The sequence below is a fragment of the Emericellopsis cladophorae genome (genome assembly GCF_022114955.1).
Source record: "Emericellopsis cladophorae strain MUM 19.33 chromosome Unknown NODE_13_length_450635_cov_117_157991, whole genome shotgun sequence".
Taxonomy (NCBI): domain Eukaryota; kingdom Fungi; phylum Ascomycota; class Sordariomycetes; order Hypocreales; family Bionectriaceae; genus Emericellopsis; species Emericellopsis cladophorae.
In genome coordinates this window covers 345774-367268 of record NW_026250938.1, presented here as the reverse complement: position 1 = coordinate 367268, position 21495 = coordinate 345774, and the positions used below count along the sequence as shown (strand labels likewise).

The 21495-nt window shown below is 54.1% G+C and overlaps 5 protein-coding genes across 5 annotated transcripts; 4 read left to right on the top strand and 1 right to left on the bottom strand.

Moving 5' to 3' along the window:
- Positions 1–3461: 3461 nt before the first annotated feature.
- J7T54_001354 (putative MFS-type transporter -like protein) lies at positions 3462–5460 on the top strand (the record flags this gene model as incomplete). The annotated part of the gene is made up of 4 exons (XM_051505322.1): positions 3462–3692; positions 3749–3807; positions 3868–4538; positions 4595–5460. 4 exons carry the CDS (start codon positions 3462–3464, stop codon positions 5458–5460), a joined length of 1827 nt encoding a protein of 608 aa, XP_051363353.1.
- Positions 5461–6162: 702 nt separating this feature from the next.
- J7T54_001353 (Glucan beta-glucosidase-like protein) lies at positions 6163–7104 on the top strand (the record flags this gene model as incomplete). Its single annotated transcript, XM_051505321.1, has 2 exons — positions 6163–6422; positions 6474–7104. The coding sequence occupies 2 exons, from the start codon at positions 6163–6165 to the stop codon at positions 7102–7104; spliced, it is 891 nt and encodes a 296-aa protein (XP_051363352.1).
- A 1651-nt stretch (positions 7105–8755) lies between these two features.
- Positions 8756–9948, bottom strand: J7T54_001352 (Regulator of rDNA transcription protein-like protein; the record flags this gene model as incomplete). The annotated part of the gene is made up of 5 exons (XM_051505320.1): positions 8756–8810; positions 9062–9135; positions 9186–9683; positions 9739–9814; positions 9866–9948. 5 exons carry the CDS (start codon positions 9946–9948, stop codon positions 8756–8758), a joined length of 786 nt encoding a protein of 261 aa, XP_051363351.1.
- An 804-nt stretch (positions 9949–10752) lies between these two features.
- On the top strand, positions 10753–11984 carry J7T54_001351 (Protein of unknown functionlike protein-like protein; the record flags this gene model as incomplete). Its single annotated transcript, XM_051505319.1, has 2 exons — positions 10753–11702; positions 11771–11984. The coding sequence occupies 2 exons, from the start codon at positions 10753–10755 to the stop codon at positions 11982–11984; spliced, it is 1164 nt and encodes a 387-aa protein (XP_051363350.1).
- Positions 11985–17543: 5559 nt separating this feature from the next.
- Positions 17544–18854, top strand: J7T54_001350 (c6 transcription factor; the record flags this gene model as incomplete). Its single annotated transcript, XM_051505318.1, has 1 exon — positions 17544–18854. One exon carries the CDS (start codon positions 17544–17546, stop codon positions 18852–18854), a length of 1311 nt encoding a protein of 436 aa, XP_051363349.1.
- Positions 18855–21495: the final 2641 nt, after the last annotated feature.

The following is a 21495-nucleotide window of genomic DNA, read 5'->3' as shown; positions in this document are numbered from 1 at the left end:
TGGCCCTGGGAGAGCATTGAGATGATGTTCGAATAGCATGCTCAAGGTATGTCGAATCATCACGCGTGTTGGGTGCCGTTTGGTGGTGGTCTTTAGACTGAGGCACGGAATGGCACGCTGCAACAAGCTTGCAACCAATCTGTTCAATTGTACTTTGATGTACGCGCTTGAAACGGCCACTCTGACAGTCCGCTGACGATGGGGACGACCTCGACAGTGCGACATGCAGCAATGCTGCCTTCGCGTAGCTCCGTAGTGATGTTTCCGTTGATTAAATCTTGCGATTTCTTTCAAATGAGGTAATGTCAGATAATTAGCGCCCGGGAATTTTCTGACCTATGGGGCTGTCTTGGGTCGCGGCATTGTCTGGCATTGTGGTTGAATGTTGGAGGCCTGGTCCATCTGAAACCGACGATGAGACGCCAGCTGCACCAACCGTAGCGACTCCTGACCAGACCATCAACCTCTGCCTCATGATTGACATTCAATCTTTTCTCTCCAACATGCCTTCTCCATCAAATCCTATCTCTCATCCTGTCTGCCTGTTGTCCCTGAGCTGACTTTCAGCGAAGCACTGTTGACGTGCACCCAGTCATCTATAATCTGAACCTCATCGAAACTCCAACAACACATCACAGTTCAGCCCCACTGACATACATCATGAAGCTCGTCTCTCTTTCGCTCGCGGCAATTGGATTCGCACAGATGGCGCTGGGCGGCCTCGTCATCACTCCGATCGAAAGCGACCAAGTTGTCGAGAAAACCTCAGGAGACTGCTTCTATGGTGTCGTGACACCTCAAGGATGCGGGTGAGCACCAATTCGAGCAGTATCTTGGAGGTGACACGATGCTAATTCAAAGACAGACCTTTGAGACCTTCCTGAGATCAGAGAGGTGATTCATAGGACGATGTGACGGGCGGCTAGGAAGAAGCTGTCTATCTCCCACAAGATCGCTTCACGCTGCATCACTTGGCTTGACGACGGCCTGCCCCACCGAGGAACTGTGTTTCTAGACTCAATGACCTGATCTGTTCATGTGCGTTTTGACTATAAGAGAATCGCCCGCATCGGGCGTCGAGGCTGTGCCTCTTGTCTTCGGTTGCCATGGGGGGCCAGCGGAAGGGGGCCAATAGTCGAGAGCTCTCGCTCATAAGTGCAGCGGTGAGATACCTCGGATACCGCGAGGTACCAAAACCCAACGCCTCAAATCCAGTGGGATACATGCTGTCTGACCCCAGAAAACAGTTGGGACAGCAAAGGTGCCGAGGCCCAGGGGCCAAATGTCAGACATTAACACAAGCTCGAAGACTTTTACTTTTGCAAGCACCGAGCCAACGTGAGTCGTCATTTGTCTTTCTTTCTTTCTTTGGAGTAGAACGTAGATTTCCTCTGCCGAATCGTCCGTGTGCATTGATGGGACAAGCCATGTAGTGAGACCATGACCACATACCCATGGTCATTTGCCGCTTTCCGGACGAGAGGACGAGCATGGATCCGAGTCTATGATGAGCTCTTGATCCTTTTGCCCGAGGCTTTCGACAAAGACATTACATATCTTGGCCCCCTGGGTTCGTGTCGTTCGAGTGTCCACATACAACCAGGGAAAGCCCGACCGACAAAGACTATCTCGGCGCGTCCATCTACCCTGGTGTGCCAGTGGATATCTCAAATGATCATGCGGGGATTCTGAAAGTTCCCCATTCCCCCATGAGCAAGTACTACGTAGTAGTCATCCGTTGGGGTCGAATCGCCAAGGGTCGACACTCGACCCGTCCTGCCAATGACGGGTTCCAAGGAGCTGGGAAGTGGCGGTTTGTCATGTGCGTACCAAGATCACACCTGCATGTTCTAAGAGTCTGCGCCTTTGACAGGGCCTAGAACTTCCGCATGGCAATACAGGCTATATTGCGTGGGCGCAGCAGGCCACGAGCTCATGTCACGGTGGCGGGAGCTGTCTGGCATCAGTTTGTGCCTGCCTGTTTAATGCTGGTACGCGGCTTCTTGATGGGCGTTATAAACTGTGAGATATCCATTGTGAAATCCACGTACTGCCGGATGTTTATTTCAATGATATATGCCGTGTGTTGTCGCAGACTGTTCCAACGATGCGCGAATACATGTGTTTATGCAAGACACGAAAATCACTTGTGCCGTACGGAGTACCATTGCAAGCCATGTGCAACAGAATCGGTGTGAGTGTTTCGATAGCTGCCTTTTCCTTCACCGACTGTCATTCCCCAAATCCGTTTGCAGTTAGAAAACATGAAGTGTAATAGTCAAAGTAGTGTTCTATCCTCGCTCCCATTTCGATACAGGGTAGCCAGTAATACAGGGCATCTGGCCCGGATGACATTTTCCACACCCCCAGGCTCATGGCATCCGAGATACCTTCTCGCACAGTTTGATTGGATGTCAACGCTATGATTCCCGGCGTGTCCGCTTAATGCATCCACGCAAACCCTCCTATTCTCCACCGCCGGAGCGGGACCGGATGCTTCCCCACGGGGTTACATCGCAGCTACGTACGTACAGCCTCCCAAGGACCGAGCTGTCACGCGCGAGAGCCAAGGGCCAAGGCTGTCCCCAACTAGACCCCCGCGGCAGGACGCGAATTCACGACTCGCTCGGTCGGGGAAGTCTGCCATGGGAGAAGAGATCCAGCATCGACTCCTGACTCAGGTTGGCTGCGAGACCAGCCCGTGGGCCTGGACCCCCCCCAGACTAGCGAGGACGCCACGTACATTCCTGGGAGGCTGGGCACGGGTTGACATGAAGCTGACCTCCAGGGTTGCGTGTTGCGTTTGCGCTAGATGCATCTGTGCATCGGGACATGCATGTTTAGCTGGTGCTGTAACAGCCGTGCTGTGCGCCCTTGTTGGCCGTGCGCGGGCGCAGGTCGTTGCAGAAAGGAGATGATCCCTCTGGCCCAGCATTCATGCTTGCTCCAAGACAGAGTCGGTCGTTTGTGGCTTTCATGTTCCCCAAGCTATTTGATCTTGGCCCACCACCCGCTCCGCCCGCCGCCTCTCGTTGTCACTGAAGAATCCAGACCTTGGCTAGGGCCCTGGAAGTGCTCAGCTCGAATATCGGTTTCTCATTTCCCCGCAAACCGCGGCGAGGACCCCCAAGGCGACCCAGGAGATATTCATCCTTGCCAGGATGGGCACGGACACGGGCTAATACCACCTGCATACATACTTATATGCGTTCCCACCCCCAAGCATTGAAGATCAGACCCATCCATCATCGGCATTCTCCCAGGGCTCACTCAGTCTTCTCTACGACTAGTCTATTCCATTCACCAGAGGACTCAGGTGTTTCTGAGTACAGATCACATTCCATTGGCGTCTCGAGAACCCTTTTCGCATTAAAATAAAGAAAGGAAACAAGAAAAAGGAAAGAAGGCTGCGTCAAACTACACATACAGCATCCCGATCCCCAACCCAGTCGACGCTCCCAATGTCTACACCTCCACGCTCAGAGACAGAGGGGAAGGAGCCGGGGACGAGGCACGTGGAGTCGCACAATATCAACGATGTCACCCGGGTTCTAGAGAATGATGGCACGACGGCCAAGGTCGTCCACGCTGATGGCACCATCGACTACGTCGACGCTCATGCGTTGGGCGGCGAGGCCGATGTGATGCCAAAGGGCTACTTTCGCAGTCCCCAGTTCATCGGCACGGTGATGGTGAGTACAGGCAGAGCATCCTGTTCATTGGGATACGATGCTGACAAGATCCGCAGGCGCAATGTCTCGCCAGTATTTGCGCGTACCTGGGCTGGGTGCTTCCGGCCAACACACTGTGAGTTCATGGCCTCTGGTCCGATTGAGTGTGAGCAGCAATGCTAACAGCCAACCCCAGAAACCTCATCAACGCCGACCTCGGACCATCAGCCAGCATCACCTGGGCCGCCACCATCTGGACCATGGGTTCCTCCATCGGCTTCCTCCTCGTCGGTCGTCTGTCCGATCTCTACGGCCGAAAGTGGATGGTCTTGAGCACCACGGCCCTCGGTCTCATCGGCTGCATCCTCGGCGGGACCGCACGCAACGTCGCCATGCTCATCGTCGGCATGGGCTGCAACGGTCTCGGTGCGGCGGGCCAGCTGTCCTTTGGCATCGTCCTCGGCGAGCTCGTGCCCAACAAGCAGCGAGGCCCCATTGTCACGCTCGTCTTCATGTCCTCGCTGCCCTTTGCCGTCTTTGGTCCCGTCATTGCGCGGACCCTGATCCGGGACACCTCGGAAGGCTGGCGATGGAGCTTCTACATTGGCATCATCCTCAACTTTGGCGCCCTCGTGCTCTACCAGTTCCTCTACCACCCGCCCACCTTCAAGCAGCTCCACGTCGGCAAGACCCACTGGGACCAGACCAAGGAGCTCGACTTTATCGGCATCTTCCTGTTCGTTGCTGGCTGCGTCCTATTTCTCATCGGTCTCTCGTGGGGTGGCTCGACGTACCCCTGGACCAGTGCCGAGACCCTGTGCCCCCTGCTTATTGGCATCGCGACTGTTGCAGGCTTCTTCGTCTATGGTACGTCCCGATCACGACCCGCGCTGCGACAGTGCAGCTTGCTGACATGCAAACAGAATCCTACTTCTGCCGCGTGCAGCCTCTCATGCCCCCTCGCATGTTCCGCAACGTTGGATTTGTCGCCATCATCTCTATTGCCACCATTGCCTCCATGGTCTACTACTCCATGACAGTGCTCTGGCCCACCATCATCGGCAGCGTCTTTGGCCGCTCGTCAATGGAGATTGGTTGGGACTCGTCCGTCGTCGGTGGTGGCGTCCTCCTCGGCCAAGTCTTTGCCGGTTTCGCCATCTCCTACGTCCCCAAGGTCAAGATCCAGTGCGTCGTTGCTGCAGGCCTCATCCTCGTCTTCTTCACTGCCCTCACGACACTGGATCCCGACCACCGGTCCATGGCCATCGCCTTTGGCGTCGTAGGCTGCACAGCCGTCGGCTACCTGGAGAACATCTCCTACCCCGGTGTCACGCTCCTCTGGGAGCCGCAGGACATTGGTCTCGCCACCGGTGTTCTCGGATCGATTCGTGGTCTTGGCGGTGCCGTTGCCCAAGCGCTGTACAGCTCCATCTACAGCAACAAGTTGACCGACTACATGCAGCAGTACGTCGTACCGGCTGCCACAGACGCTGGCCTGCCGGCCGACTCGATCCCGGCCTTGTTCGCGGGCATCACCGCGGGGGATTTCTCTGCTGTGCCCGGCATCAACTCGGACATCATCGCTTCTGTCAGCGAGGCGCTGGTCAGGGCGAACACGAACGCCTTCAGGATGGTGTTTTACGCGACGATTCCGTTCTCTGTCATTGTCTTGGTTTCAGCGTGCCTAGTGCCCAATGTTGAGAAGTACCTGACACAAAATGTCGCCAAGAGGTTGCAGGACAACCAGTTCAAGGCGGATTTCAAGGAAAAGCGACCCGAGTCTGCATGAATGATGTGAAGGATATACCCACGACATGGGAGGTAGCGGGGGAGGGCGGCGTCTCAAACAGATTTATTTGCTACCGCTCAATCTGTAGTCAGTTGTACAGTAAAACTTACATACTGTTTAATACTTGTTATCGTTTTGTCATCCATGCGCTGGCTTCCAGGTCAGGGAATAAGCCCTTCACATTCGGTGATAGTCTGAGTTTTCTAGTGTCCCATGGGTTCCTCGGAAGTTTCTCTCATCGACCCTCCGTCCCGCTTCAGGTTCCTCGTGTATGACGCGCACAAAAAAGGGGTCTCCCACATCAGCATCGTCTTGCCACGGTAGCGTTGAGCATCGCACCAGGTGAGCTGTAATCTCTTTTTTGGGCAAAGATGTATACTCAGTGCTTGCAAAGGTCATGTATCCTTTTTACCCGAGTTGAAACTATCTATATTGTAGATGTGTTCGTGAGTTCCAGATTGCCTCATCGTACTATCTCACCCCCATCTGTGTTTAAACTTTGCTAGCATGAGCATTATCACTCGAGGATCATTACGTACGGTACCGAGTAAGTATATTTAGTATAGTCAAGCAAGTCCAGACGCGTGTCCCGAGGTCCTGTAAAACGTATCTCAGTGTATACTCAAGGCCCCCTGCTCCGCACCTCGTTGAACTACTGTCCCCCTTTCTACACACTTGTATCAGCAACCATCAACCATCAAAATGCGTGTCTCATTCCCAACAGCTCTTGTAGCCTTTGCAACTGGCACTTCAGCAGCTGGTACTCTAGGTTTCGCCCTGGGTGTCAAGCGCGTAGACGGCTCGTGCAAGGCTACAGGCGATTACGAGGGCGACTTTGACGCCATCCAAAGCAACAGTGGCAGCACAGTGGTCCGCGTCTTTGATGCGTCCGAGTGCGATGTGGTAGCACAGATCCTTCCTGCCGCTCAGTCTAAGGGCTTTGGTGTCGTCCTCGGCGTCTGGTGAGATCTGCCACTGGATTCCCCTCGCAATGATTTAGCTGACACGCACAGGCCCGATACAGATGGGCAATACAACGCCGGCAAGGCCGCGATCGTCAACACCGCCGTCAACTTCAAGGACCAGATTGTTGCGGTGACTGTCGGTTCCGAGGGTCTCTATCGCGGGACGTATACCCCGGACTTCCTCGTTGGAAGGCTGAACGATCTTCGAGCCGCGGCTCCCGATTTCAAGTACGGTACCGGCGACACGTGGAATCGCTTTGCGGACGGCACTGCCGACCCCATCCTCCAAGTCTCGGACATTGCCCTTGTCAATGCCTTCTCCTACTGGCAGGGCGCCAGTATTGGAGCGGCACCCGGTGTCTTCCAGGACTCCATCGGCCAGGCTTTCAACCACATCAACTCGGTCAAGCCTGGCATACCGCTGTGGGTAGGCGAGACGGGATGGCCATCTCGGGGTACCACGTACCAGAATGCCGTGCCCACCGTCAAGAATGCAGAAATATACTACCGACAGGCTGTGTGTGGATCCCTGGGCAGCGGAACCAACGTCTTTGTATTTGAGGCGTTTGATGAGCCCTGGAAGCCGCAGTCTGTCGGCGAGGACGGCAGCTCGGCGGATGAGACGAGCTGGGGTGTCATGACAGCCGATAGGCAGCTCAAGTACAATCTCATGTGCTGAGGTTGTGTCAGCTTAGAGTTTTGGAAGCAGGGAAGTGTGTGGGGAAGACGGGGTGTAGTGGAAGAACTCATATAAAGGCTCAGGGCGTATAAATAATTGAGAGAAAAGAAGTGATTGAGAGAACCTAAGCCGCTGTGTCAACTAACTGTATTACTACTCCTGTGATAAACCTGTATTCCTATCGCTAGTTGTAGTAGTGACTCATTAAACATTTCCGAGCTGGAACGATGCATCAAAACACTTTGATAACACTTGCCCTGCAAGGATCAGCACGAATACATTGAACCCAAGCCCAACACTGAGATATCAGGTTCACATCCGAACTAGAAACAAAGGGGTTCGGAGAGCTCACCTAAAGGGTGTGCCCCTTCCAACTGATGCGAAAAGCCGGTGACAGTGGCAATGCCCTCCGCTTCCCGAAGCTTGGACGACCCAATGCATGGCCCAGCAGAACCCCGTTGGAGGAGGCGTTCCAGGCTAGGCCACGGTTCCTGTTCGAGAAACGTATGAGAAAATGTCCTCGACATAGTCGATGACCACAGTAATCAAGGTTCTCGAAAAGGGGTCGACGTCGTACGTCAATTTGCTTTGGGAGTCTTCCGCAGCAAGCATGTCCATACCCCCAACAGAGGGCGCCTAGAAGATGAGGCTCTCCAAGAACGCTGGACAGATATCAGCCTCTTCAAGCGTATTGTGACATGAGTGGCTGTGAACTAAAAGGCTGAGTGAGGTGCATATCCGGCCGGTGTTCATCGACCTCTTCGTTGATATCCCAGCTCATCGTATGTAGTTTTCTTGAGGCAGACGAATGGTTGAATGGTGCCTGTCGGTCCTCGATCAGATCATTATTCCCACTATTGAAGCAGTCATTGCACACTGCTTCTCTTTCAGGGAGCGTGAAACGCTTTCCCGTCGTGGTGGCCCCGGGAGCTTCGACTCAAAGACCCAATTGCAAGCACCAAGCCACGGTGGGCGGGAGGATGGTGCGAGCTTTTATAAATACTTCTTAAGCTGAAGATTACTTGGTATCGATCCGGTGATAGGGGCACTGAAACGTGGAATGTTGGCTGCCTCGTGACTCGCGTTCCAGGGCGCGAATGCCGCGTTTTGGTCAAGCAGCATATTATGGGATGCTCAACGTTTGGAGAGCACCTTCGCAATGCCTGTAAGTTTTTACCTTACCTGTAGGCATAGGTAATACCACAAAGCTTTGGGGATGCACCCGCTAGAATGTAACGTTAAAGGGTTTATCCTTCCGCAGCTCAAAGTCTCGATGTGTGTCTATAAGGCGCAGGAGCGAGAAAAAACGGGGGCTTTGATAGAGCAGGGGCCCCAGTGGCATGCTGGGCGTTAATGAATTATTTTCCTCGTACAGGAGTCCTTCAGCTCCGCAATCCATCCCAGACAAGTATCTCCTCCCTCACTTCGTGCACGGCGCAATCATCATACTCTACTATGCAGTATTAATGCGCCCTCGCCCCCTCTACCGCGGCTGCTAGGCACGTTTCAATTGCCAAGTCAATGTCACAACTCACACGCGGAGCTTATACCATAGCAATCGCCAGGGATTAAGTCTGTGGCGTATATATGCAGATATTCCCACCAGAGATGATGCACGCCAGCCCGGGTAGGTGCCGGCACAACAACCTCATCACTGAGACTTGTCGACGGTGAGGCCCGACTCCTGCGCCTCGTGCTCCTGCAGACTGGGGGCGTTCTCATCGGTCATTTGTAAGTCGTTGGCGTCAATGTCGGCAGCCCACAAGGCGGCTCCCACTACGTACAAGTTAGCAGCAGTTCACCATGTCGAGGCCATGACGACTTGCCCGTGTTGGTGTAGGTAAAGAAGACGGAAGCGACTGGAACCATTTCAAGGAGAGTGGCAACAAGGCCAAATCTGGTAAGTATTCTCCGTCAGCAAGTCAATCCAGACATAGCAGGGTGTGGGCAGACGTACGCTGTGTAAGGCCCCGTGTGCTTCTTCAGCCAGTCTCCACGTTGAGAAGCCGACCACTTCTTGAGTTGGAAAAACTTGGGCCTTGTCAGCGCAACAACTCCATACAAGATTTTCATATACGTACTCTGTCATGGACGCCTTGCCCACGTCCCTTGGCTTGGAGGAAGACGAATACCGCCGTGCCAACAACGGGGATGAAGTTGAGGGGCAAGTACATAAAGTACCGGACAATCGCTTTGGGACTAAACTTTGCAAAAGGGCTCATGATAACCTTGCCCAACTTGGCCATGGGATTGCTTCCGGAGCGAACTTCGCGGCCCTCCTTCACCATGTCCGTCTTGTTGCGCGTCAGCAGGGTGCCGTCAAAGGTGTCCAGCAGAGAGTCCTGCAATAGATAGTTCTTGGATATCATGTTGACAATGGTGGAGGACTCGTTCAGAATCAGGAAGACCGTGGTGAAGACAGCGAGGGGTCCGTTGACAAAGACCAGCACGGCGAACTGGGGGAGGTAGGTGAAGGTGAACATGCCAGCCGTGACGCTGCCGTAGAGAGCAAGATACTGCGGCAGTTTGGATACAAAGGGCTGCCATAGAGTCCGGTGAGAGAGAAAGTAGAAGATGCCCTAGTTGTTCAATATCAGCGACGAACTTCCACAGCTGTTGTCCAGAATTGCCTACCTTGATCGGGTAGAACCAAGCTCTACTCTTGGCAGCATCAAGAGCCACACCCCGCGCCTTTGTGTAGTCTTCCTTCCTACCAGCACGTCAGGACTTTCTGGCGCTTGACTGGGACCAAGCATCTTACAAGACCTCCTGGGCATTGTTGCGGATAGAGTCTGTGACGCGCCCACGACGCGTAGGCTGGCCTTGTTCGTTTGCGTCGGCCATTGCTGAGACGATCCCGTACAAATCACTTCGCCTGTGGGAAGGGGGAGATGGGTAGTTGGCGGGGAGTGACGGGGTCTTTGGGCGGTGTGATGGATTGATATGCTCGTTGCCTGACTGTGAAGCTTGGATGGAAACACCCTGCCAGCCGCAGCGTGTTCCTTCCCAAAGCTCGTTCAGCGCACCGCGGGGCAGCTTGACGGTGTGATGTCGTCATGAGCCGGACTGGGCGAATGTGGCCCGTGCTCAAAGCACCAGGAGCTACTGCTCCGTGACCAAGTTCCCGCCGGCGAGAAGTCGCCATCAGAAAATGGAATGCAACCCAATGCTGAGGCCGTCACGATGCGAACCTCAAAGGCTGCCAAGGAGGCATGGACAGTGGCAAGAGCAACAGATTGCCTCCTGCCAAAGGAGCCAACATCCGCTCCGTACCCACCATCACTCCGGCACGGGGCTCCACAGTCGCGGTGACAGCCCGGACATTTGGAGCGTTGACTCCGGCTTATGCACGGGGTCTCTATTGGAAACCTGGATAAAGGAGCCTGGGCAAGAAGCGATTCGCGGGGACTGCTTTGACAAGACTTGTTGGCCAGCCTCGCGTGACTCTTTTCCAATGATGCGAGGCGGAGGTCACGTCCGTTGATCGCCGTGCTTGTAGATGGGATGAGGATGATCTGACCTCATCTCCCCCCCTCAAAACGTCCTCATATGTGTGACACCATATAAGAGCACAGTCATCACCCCAGACTGACTCCTGGAGATGGCGGTTAAGTTCGATTCTCTCCCACGCGTAAAACGATAGCAAAGATGGAATCGCGATATATTGCAAACAACTTGCCCACCCAGACGCTGCCGTCCACAGAGGCGCACGTGCTGCTTGTCCGATCTCTCGAAGCAGTCCTCACACAGACACCACCGCTTAAGCGGTACACGGCTCGGCAGCTGGGCGGACTGTACAGCGGATATACTGGCATCGCCTACCTATTCTTTCGACTAAGCAAACAACATCCGGACCTCAAGGTCAGAGGCCATTGCCTAGAGTTCTGGGCATCCAAATACATGGAAGGAGATCGCTCGTGTGCGGGACTCACCAAAGGCAACTGTGGCTTAGCTTGTGAGAAACTTTCATTCCAAGCTCTCAGAGCTTGCATGTCGAACAAGAATGACGACCTATTCGAGTTTCTTGCGAATATCCCCCTGTTGCTTGGGCCGTATCCATCGGGCGACTTCTACTCGTCTGAGCTCATCTATGGGAGGGCCGGTTTGTTGTATTTGATCCGGATGATTGAGGCGCACTTTCCTGGATCCAAGCCATACCTGGACTCGCCAAAAGGTTGTTTGACACAGAAGATATTAGAGACCGACGACGATGGACGCGGCAACTGGGAGTGGCGAGGGAAACGATATTTTGGCGCGGCGCACGGCGAGATCGGGATCATCACGCAGCTCGTTCTCACGAACGCCAAAACAGCACCGCGGCTCCACGATCGGCTTGAGGACCTGCTCGATCTACAATGGGAGGATGGCAACTGGTCCTCCAGCGAGCTGAGAATGCGCGAGGGCAAGAACCCGAAGCTGGTCCAGTGGTGTCACGGCGCGCCTGGGTTTGTGATGTCGCTCCACTCGCTGCGAGAACACTTTCCCGGGCTCGAGTCGCAGATTGACACGGCCATCCTCCGCGCCGAGGAGATCATCTGGCGGCACGGACTGCTAACAAAGGAGCCATCGCTATGCCACGGTATTCTGGGGAACGCCCTGTAAGTCCAGCTCCCCTCCTTTTTGTTTGGATCCGCGTCCAAAAAGGGGCTGACATGTGACATGATAGCGCCTTGCCCAAAGGTTCGAAACGAAATCATTTCTTGTCCTTGGCGACGACCGAGTCTATGGAGAAGATGCGACGCCATGATCCAAAACTTTTCGAGCCGGCTTCATATGATAAAGACTGGGCCGTCATGACAAACTACCACACCAGCGCGGCGTGGGCCTGGGCCACTCTGGAAGACGAAACCCCGAGGATGATCTTGTACAACGATGTGTAGAAGAGAAGGTTACGGTGGCGAAATTCTTCATCAATACAAGCCTTATTTGACCATAGCAAGCTTGTGATCAAGTGAACCAGGACAGTGGACGCAAGAACTTGTGACATTCGCTGCTCATTGCCTGCGGATCCCATGCGTACGCCACACCGTTTGAATTCCTAGACCCCAATTCAAGCGCCCGGGACTGCACGCCCACAATCAGCCACACCATCCAAAGGTGTCGTTGAAGATGATCGCCTCCTTCGGCAGGGCTTGGCTAATGCCGCTCCACAAGCAGTAGCGTCGGGATCGGCATTGGCGACAGCTTCACAATGCCTCCGATTGGCATTGGCCTCAATTTTTCTCTGGCCCCTTTGGCCTCTGGGGAAAAAAAGTTCTGATGTGTAGGCGGATTGGAAAGGCCCATCGTCATACCTCGGCATATAGATGGTATTAGCGCGACCCGCCAATATGAACAACCGTTCGAATGCCGCTGCCCAAAGCCGTGCGGTGTTCGTGTAGCAATGAATTGCTGGAATGTGAACGACATGCATCCGCTCTGCTCTCGTTGCGTGCAGATTCCAGAGAGCTCGCGGTGGAGCAGTGTCGACAATTTATACTTTAGTGCTCGGGATCGCGACAGCTGGTGCGTCGCACGACGCTAGCCAACATTGATAGCAAGAACCCGAGCAGACGCGGGCTTTCATTCATCTCTGAATTATTAACACAAAGTAAGGTATCCATATCGCGGGCTCGTTAGGGGCGTGCGGGAGTTCACATGATCCACGATCCGGCTGTTTGGTTCCGAGCGGGCGCTTGTGGTCGGTGCTCACGTCACGATGGAACAACGCCCAGCCTTATTGCTTCAGTCTTTTCAGTTGAACGCTTGCCCTGTCACCCTGTGTCAGTTCGATAGTTCCGATGCAATATATTGAGCGGTGGCTAGACGAGTCAATGGAGGATCGCGAGCTGAGATCGGGCGATCCCATACCTTGTTGGTTGATAACAGCGGTGATAACAACGGTGATGATCGCGATCGTGCCTTGGCCAGCGCGCCTTGGAGAGGAAACGCAAGCGGATGACAGCCTGCAGGGCAGAGTCGACAGGCTGGTGTGTGCCCTTGGACGAGATATGAGATCACCTCCTAATCAGACGGTCAAGCGCCTGCATAGTTTGATATTGATACCATGGTCCTTGGTCGCAGTTCAGGTCATCGTTCCGAATGCGAGTCCGTACGACCAGATGGACGGAGCTGAAGCTGACACATCGCGGAACCACGTGTGACCGCGCCTTATGTAATCCTTCCGCGTCTGTGCATCGATAGCCCGCCAATGGTAGCACCGGCGTGGATATGCGTGGCTATTGCGGAAACAGCAGATGGAGTCGGCTTGCCTACTATTAATCTTTGGCAGGGCGGAAATCGATCGATGTTCCGACAAGAATGCATGTGGAATCATCATGGGAGGAATTTCTGCCTTGGCCCGCCCGTCCTCAATCGGTAAGGGGCGTGTGCAGCAAGTATCCGTTCAGGCACTACTCAGTTAAGTCCGAAATCCATAGGTATCATGACACCTTGGGAAATGCCGATCTGACAGCTCGAGTCTGCCCAATTGTTGTCGAGTTCTCAACTGATGACTTCATGCTGATTGTCCGTCGCTGGCGTCGCAGATGGACAGCTCTGTCCGTCCCCTTTATCATCATTCTCGTCACCCGAGACGAGTAACGAGCTGACGAGTGAAAAGCGCTGTCGTGGACTCGGTGGTCAAGAGACTCCGCCCGGTGATCGGGCTTTTCTCGAAATCGCGAGCGGATCCTTGGCTCCCCCGGCGGGATGAGGTGCGCTAACTGAAGACCTGCAAGTCGCTGCAACACATATCGATTTGTTATTAGTCCCCGCGAAGCGTGCCGACGACCGAGAGAGGCTGGACAATCCCGCCCCGGGAGGCTCCAGAGTCTAACATCTGAGCGTCTGCCACGGTGGAATTCGGCAGCTGGATTGATACGGCTTTCGCATATCCGTATTGGACGCCTCAGGTCAGTTCTGTCTGTATGACTGGTCCCAGCATCACTGTGGAAGAAAGGATTATGGTGAAGTGGTCTATGATCAATCATTTTTAGTTGTGCAAGATCAGGTGTCAAAGGGATATATGTTCCAAAAAGTTGCCAGTGATGGCCATTCCAAGCGGAACCCTAAACCTTGTTAAACGCCTGAATCGTTCTACTTCCATATCATGGTCAATTACCTGAAGCATACAGGGTGGTAGTCCCTCTTGCGCCTATAGTTTACTTTTGTTTACAGGCCGGTTACCAACGGCTTCTTCTATTACTTGAGTAGTTCGAACATTGTTGATGCCAGAGGGCCAGCCACATACTACTGGCAAACCTGCTGGCCATGTGGCGTCTAGTAGAGCCGAAACGGCTCAGCCAAGCGACACGCACGCTTGTTCAAGCCGCAAATGTGCCAGCTGTATTATCATACCACACTGCAAGGTGCTTGTCGACACTATTGGCTTCAGCCTTTGAAGTCGCGGCCTCGGGGCTTGAACAACATGCCATCGGTGTGGGGAACCACCGCCTCTGGGACCTGGGTCAGCTAGCATGTGATGCACACGTACCTGGGGATCTACATCGTACTGCATGGAATAACACGCGATCCCACGTTGAGCAGTACGAACTAGTATGTAGGTATATCGTCTGCGAGAAGACGAATACCATCGTCGACTCTTGTCGCGCATAGTTTTATGAGACAAGATTCGCCGTTGAGCCAGTCTGAGCCAGTCAGAGCCAAATCGAGCATATGGACTAGCAGCGAACAGGAATGGTCAGATGGCGGATTATATGCATTTTGTTCTTCGACCGCTCAAGTCCCCTGAATCACACATGCTGTTGAGGGGCGATTCCTGCTGTTGAGATGCGCTGTTGAGATGCCGAGGAAAGTTCAGGACCGCAGCTGAGAGTCGAGGCTTCAAGGGGCGCAAAGCAAGGGTCCTCCTTAGCATCACCTAGTCGCATAAATTTTCGAAACTCAACATTGTCCAAGGGCCACCGTGTCTTGATGCATGTACCTATATAGACGACGATGACGACGACGGACATGAGAGCTTGTAACTCGAACCGCTTTTGAGCGAGACGATGCACGACTGGACAGCCGCTGAGGACAGGCGGTAATGTAGGCCATCACCGAAAACAGGTCTGTAGTTTCTAGCCCTTCACAGGCCTGGCGTTGACAGCTCTGCCGCCACGCCTCGTACGATTCACCCAGTCGTCATGGAAACCATGAGGAGGCAGAGCTTCTGACGGCATTGTCTGATCTTCTCGTGGGCTTTTGAGCTAGAGATCTCGATTCAAGGCAAGTTCTCACAAGGTAGTATCGACCGCGGATGCGCCGAGAAAGAAGGACGACAAGAGCATTCTAGTCAGGCTTGCGAAGGCGAGACCCTAGGCTTCAAGACGGCCTCTTCACCAGCTTGAGAGATGGAGTAGAGCTGTCTCCACGCGCAGGCGAGTGGTGCATGCATTGCTGCATGTTGATAGGGCTGAGAGCAACCCTTGAGACGTCTGCCTGGTTTCACTAGCCACATCAGCGCAAAGCTCAACTGTTGTGATCCCTTGAGGATCTCGCATGATGGACTGGACCCTGCTTGGTGTAGAGCGCGATGGAACGTAGCTTAAGTCTATTTCGGCTGCCTGGCTGCGTCCTCCACACACGCCCCTGCCCGCAGTGTCAGCACCAGGGACTCGCCAGGACGTGATGGGTGGGAGTTCTTGGTAAAGTCTCCTGATATCAGCACTAGCAGTATGATCTCGACGTGCTTCTTTAGGAAAGCAATTGCGGTTGTCGATAGGTAGCCCGTCCTAGACCGTAGGCCAAAAGTCTGTTTTACGCCGACAAGCATTTGGCGAGCTTTGACTTGTTGCCACAGCCATCGCTAATCTGGAGGTTGCTGACGGGGGCGGGGTCCAGAACGTCAGGCTGATGGTCCATGAAGCCATTTCTGCGGAGTACGGCGAGGGCAGATTCTTGGGTGATAGGCCGCCGGCAAGTCGCACACCCACTGGCCATTGGACCCTGAGCAGCAGAAGCTGGCGGTTGGACGCCACATGCAGGCCTGATAACCGGGACGGGGTCAATGGGGGCATCCAGTCCTGCTTCAAGCTTGAAGGTTCTTACCAGAGCGTCGCTTCATGGTTGTAAACAGCGTTGCACCAGCACGGGGAAGAGCCAATTGATAAGCTGGCTGAGGAATCGTGAGGATGGGCCGTGAGGGGTCCATCGGCCGGTCCGTCCTACGCACCCCAAAGTCCGCCACGCTGTAGCGGAATTCCATGACACCAACTCGACACTGATGGACAATTGGTTGCCCACGTCTGGTGCTCCTGCATCACTTTGTCAATGCCACGTGTGATGGCGACGATGATGATAATGGGAAGAATCATGTCCCGATAATTTCTTGGTCATTGGTGGTGAAAGCCCAGCCAATTGACAGCGACTGCACAACAACAACGAGACTCACTCGCTTGTTCATGACCAATGGACCATGCGGCTGATGATCCAGAATCCAGATCCATCCCGAGAGAGGACACGGCTCACGGCACCTGTCAGGCTGTCAGCAGCTGCTCCCATTCGCTTGGGCCAATTCGATAGAACAAGGCATTAGTCGGCGACAGCATCGAGTCTTGTCGCTGCTGTGACGCGATCAACAATTGCATTGCTTGGTGAAATTCTCTGTGGGGCTCGGGCTGCGTGCGGTCTGGGCATGGCCAAGGGGCCCAATCATTCAATGGAAGGCCTGCCCTGGTTCGGCGACTTCAGGCGTGGGCTGAAATCACCAAGTCCGCGACCCCGTGTGCAGGCGAGTGAGTGAGTGCATGTGCGTGAGTGCGTGGTGAGTGATGAATGATGATGGCTGATGACTGGTGAGTTTCGCTGGTTCGGACATACTGCTGGTGCCGACGACCGGCGCCGAGCTAAATGTTAGACGCACGCCACCACCACTGGCCGGAACGCTAGCCCGTGCCGTCAGTGTGTAAGGTAGTCCCTGTCCATGTCCTTTACTCTCAATCCCGATGCCAAAGAAGGACCGCCTTTCTGCTCCCTCCCGCCCTACTACTATGCTCCATATTGCGGAACCAAGCGTCGACATGAGCTCAGACGTGGCAGGTACGGTACTTTCAACTCGATTGCTCGCGGTCTCGTCATCCCTCCCGTATGCCGAGCGTGACTGCTACCTTACTTTTAGTCTTTACTTACTCATATATAAGTATCTAGCTCCCTGATTCCCCCGTGGCTCTACTCCAGCCCCTACCGCCCTCACCTCTCGGCCGTTTAGATACCATCGTGTCGTTCCTGTATTGAATCTTTTTAATGATACCCTCACATACCCTATACATATCGTACTCACATTACTATTTCATGTCGATGGTCGACACATCTCACCCGCCAGCAAACAATAAGAAAACTCTGACACACTCGCATGCTCGCTCGACAACTTACATACATAACTGGCACATTTATGCATGCGCACACGCACACACACACACACAACCGTCCATCCTCTCTGATTGTTGTTAGTTCTCAGCATGGTCTCAGGACTACTGGCAACACCGCCCGAGGATTTTGCCTCTGATACGCACAACAAAAGAAACACTACTCTCGGCAGCCATCACAACAAGACGACGCCCAGCAAGATTGCCCACCGACACGCTAGGCAGCGCGAGGCACTGACCAAACCTATTCTCAAGCGCGAGCCAGCCCGGGCCAACTCCAGCATGGATGGCCGCCACAAGCGTGTCTGGAAGGCGTGCGAGAGATGTCGTATGAAGAAGACGAAATGCGACGGCGAATTCCCCTGCAAGAGATGTAAGGACGACGGTCTCATTTGCACGGCTGGCATCCGCAAAAAGACCGAGTACAAGCAACTGCCAAAGGGCTACGCCGAAGTCCTCGAGCATACGCAGTTTGCGCTTGTGCAGACGGTTCATAAACTTTATCAGATGGTCCGTGAAGGCCAGACCTGGACGCTCGACGAGCCTACTCTCAACGACCGCAGTCTACCCGTCATCCACGACATTGCAGACAAGCTTGGCTGCATCCGACCGCACTCCGACATCGACATCCCGATCAGCCACATTTTCCCCGAAGACGAACGCGGCTTGACGGAGCTGCAAGCCAAGCTCGAGGAGGCCGAGGCAGAGAGCGCGAACCGCGACCTCCAAGTGAGCAGAAACAGCAGCGCCAGCAATGCGGCAGCGCCACAACCCATCCCGCTGCAGCATCAGCAATCCTCGAGGTCGTCGGGCAGTCATCAACATGAGGGTGCGATTTCGTCTCCCTCCGCGGCAGGCATTTCCTCGGGCCCTGGATCCGTGTCGGACACGTCTGACCTGGACATGGACTACCGCGCCACAGCGTTTGGAGGCAGCGGCGGTAACTTTGTCGACTCTCCCCCCAGCTACGCGACGTCGCACCATGAATTTAATCCCCGAGTGCTACCACAGCCGCCTCGCATCAACTCAGCACCGAGCTTCCTCCCGGCGGGCCAGCAACAGCAGCTTAAGGGCCGCGTAAGCTACAGCGGGCCGCAGATGATGAGTGGCCAAGTGAGCACGGCACCTACTGGCCCCCAGCAACACCCGTCCATTAAGCAGGAGCCACAGCAGCGGCAGCAGCAGTTCGATGCCACCATGAACGACTACACGCAGCATCAGAGCAACATGGCGTTCCTCGCTAGTGAGGGGAGTAATGACGAGGGGTTCCTGATTAACACTAACATGGTCGGCCCCGCATTCTTCGACGACGGACTGCAGGTGATGGGCGATGGCACTATGGGTGACCCCATGTTGTGGAATGGGGTTCTGGGCTCATCAGAATTTGATGATCCGCTAATCTAAATAGCGTCGCAAAGCATTAATCACGAGCGCATGTTTTCTAGTGACTATAATGACCTGTACAATAATACTCGGACATATAATAATTCCTAATGCACATACGATACTCGCATCAAGCCCCATTATCTTTGCGGGCTCAATGAATCTTGGCCGCCGCTTTCAGATGGCGTGCCGTTTTCGATTCTGGATGCATGCAGAAAAAAAGAAAGGTCAGCAAGCCGGGGCTGAATGGCATGCCATGCCATTCCATTCCAGAAATCCAAGCCCCCTCCGCCAGCAGTGTCACTGTCGTACCTAACGATGATAGGTCGTCACAGTTCCCCATCTCCTTCGCCAGCATGCATGCCCTGGCTTCTACATTCTAATCAGCTTCATCGTGGCTGGCAGTCGGTCGGGGGACAAGACGAGGCGCATGGTTCTGCTGACCATTGACCACCCCCCATGAGAATCATGGTACGTCATTGACTTGTTGGAGAAAGCCGGGAGGGACATGGTAGCAATGAGTGGACCTCACTAGACTGCGGCCGAGCACGTTGCAGGGCGATGCTCTGAGCTCTTATTAAAAAAAAAATGAAGCTATAAACAAGTTTGATTAAATCAAAATGCATCCCATTCTGGCCTCTGATTCCGAGCAATGGCAATGGCCATGAGCTGTCAAACTGTGCTGCGGATCACTTACGTCCCAATGCGGTAGTGGTGATGCTACACGTACAGCAGCACAGGGCGTGTGGGGACGAGTCACGGCGCCCTGATCTACCGACTTCGTGTGTGTTAGGTTTTCTGATGATTTGATTGTCAAGACGCTGGAAAGACTTGGCGATGCAATTGGTTATTATTTGCGTACCTTTCCTTAGGCAAGAACCAAAATGTGGTCTGTTGGCGCCGCAGTTATCTGAGGAGAGCTCAGAGCTCCCGTTGTCTTGATATCCATCACTTGACTGACAGCCGCAGGCCCGCTGGCCCTGGCCCTGACAAGGGATTGATTCTCCTGGATTGTCTCGACCGGCGACAGAATCTTCAATTACTCCAGAATGGCATAATAAGTGTGACATTCATTATGTCAATAGCCCGTTTGACAGCACGTTATGTAGCAGCCCGCAGGCGTTGTGCAGATCATAAGCAGCGCCCGCTGCTGCGGGACACGGCATCTTAAGCTTTGTGAGTGGGTCCAGGTACGTACCTTCGATCACAACGTCTCCGGAGCATTGCTGTGATAGCCTCACCGCAAAAGGCATTCTGCTCATCCATCTCACGAGTCTGTTACTGTATTACGTAATACTGCGCAGGAATTGCGTAGGCTACCGCTGAGCAAGAGTAATCGCTTCGACTAATGTACCCGGCACGCGTCAGGAGGACCCTGGATCACAGCGGCGCAGCGTGATGAAACGGCTTCGCCCTCGTGCGTGGCCCCAGACGGACGGGTCCCGGACGAAAATGAGCATCAGAAATCTCAAATCACAACATGGGACAACCCTACTAGTCTCGTTATTAATTCGTCTCCTCTGGCATTGCATCCAGACAGTTTGGAATAGAAGGCAGGGTTGCATCGGGTCCAAACGCCTCGTAATGCTCGTCACACCCCATCGGAGCCTCGCCATGCGTCGCGGACTCGCGGGTTTGGGCAACGGTCGAAAGTCTCCGGCATTCGGGGTCTTTGTGGGCTCCGCGCCGGAGCTCCACCGTTCTTCAGTCCCTGGGCTGACGAGCGGACTTATCAATCCACATGGCGAGAGCAGAACCACACGACGGAGTTCATGCGGACGGACGTGCCGCGGTTGTTTTGCTTGCTTATGAAGCTATCCCACTTTTTGCCAGAATTTGAAATTTGTTGCTGGCACGCAGTGATTATTAATATCATGAAAATGAGGAAAATCCTTTTCATTGGTCCCCATTTCTCTAGCCAAGGCTACATTAGCTTCAAGGGTGTACGCTTTGGCTTCGCCCACAGCAAAGTACAGTTGTATTTACCACTTGCTCCCGAGCGGGTACGGCACGAGACTTGTTGCATTAATACCGCACACTACTGTGCCCTGTGCTTTGTAGAGATCATGAGGCTGAAATTGGTGTTAAAACCGATGGTGTGGAAGCCGATTGTTCGGTCAACAATCGTCTGCAGGGTGGGCTGACGACATGTGTAGAAGTGGATTGCGATCACACCCCGCGCCCCTGATCGACAACAGGTTGATGAATCTCATAAATACGAGGTACAATCTCAGGGGCAAAATATCTTTATGTCTTCATTAGTGCTCATGTTGAAGCACGGGGTTCGAATGTCATTGCTTGGTACAGTACCATCGCTCTGCGCAGACGGCCGCAACGCGCTGCTTTGTGGCACAGCATGAGCACGCACTCCAGTCGACGTTGAGCCTTGGCTGCTCTAATGCATGCAGGCTCGCATTCGTCGCGAGAGCGACGCGAGCAACCGTTCCCCGATGCAGTCGCCACCGCCTCGCAAAGGGCATCTCACACTCATAGACACACGCCTTGTGCCTCGAGGGGCTGGCATCGAGCCGTGCCCGGATAGCCATCCCGACTGGCTTCGCCGCTTCATCTTCATGCCTCGAAATCAGCATTACCCGGACACTGCATTAGCGAGTGAGACACGGGCTGCATGCGAGCAATGTTCAGTAGTGTCAGAACTAGC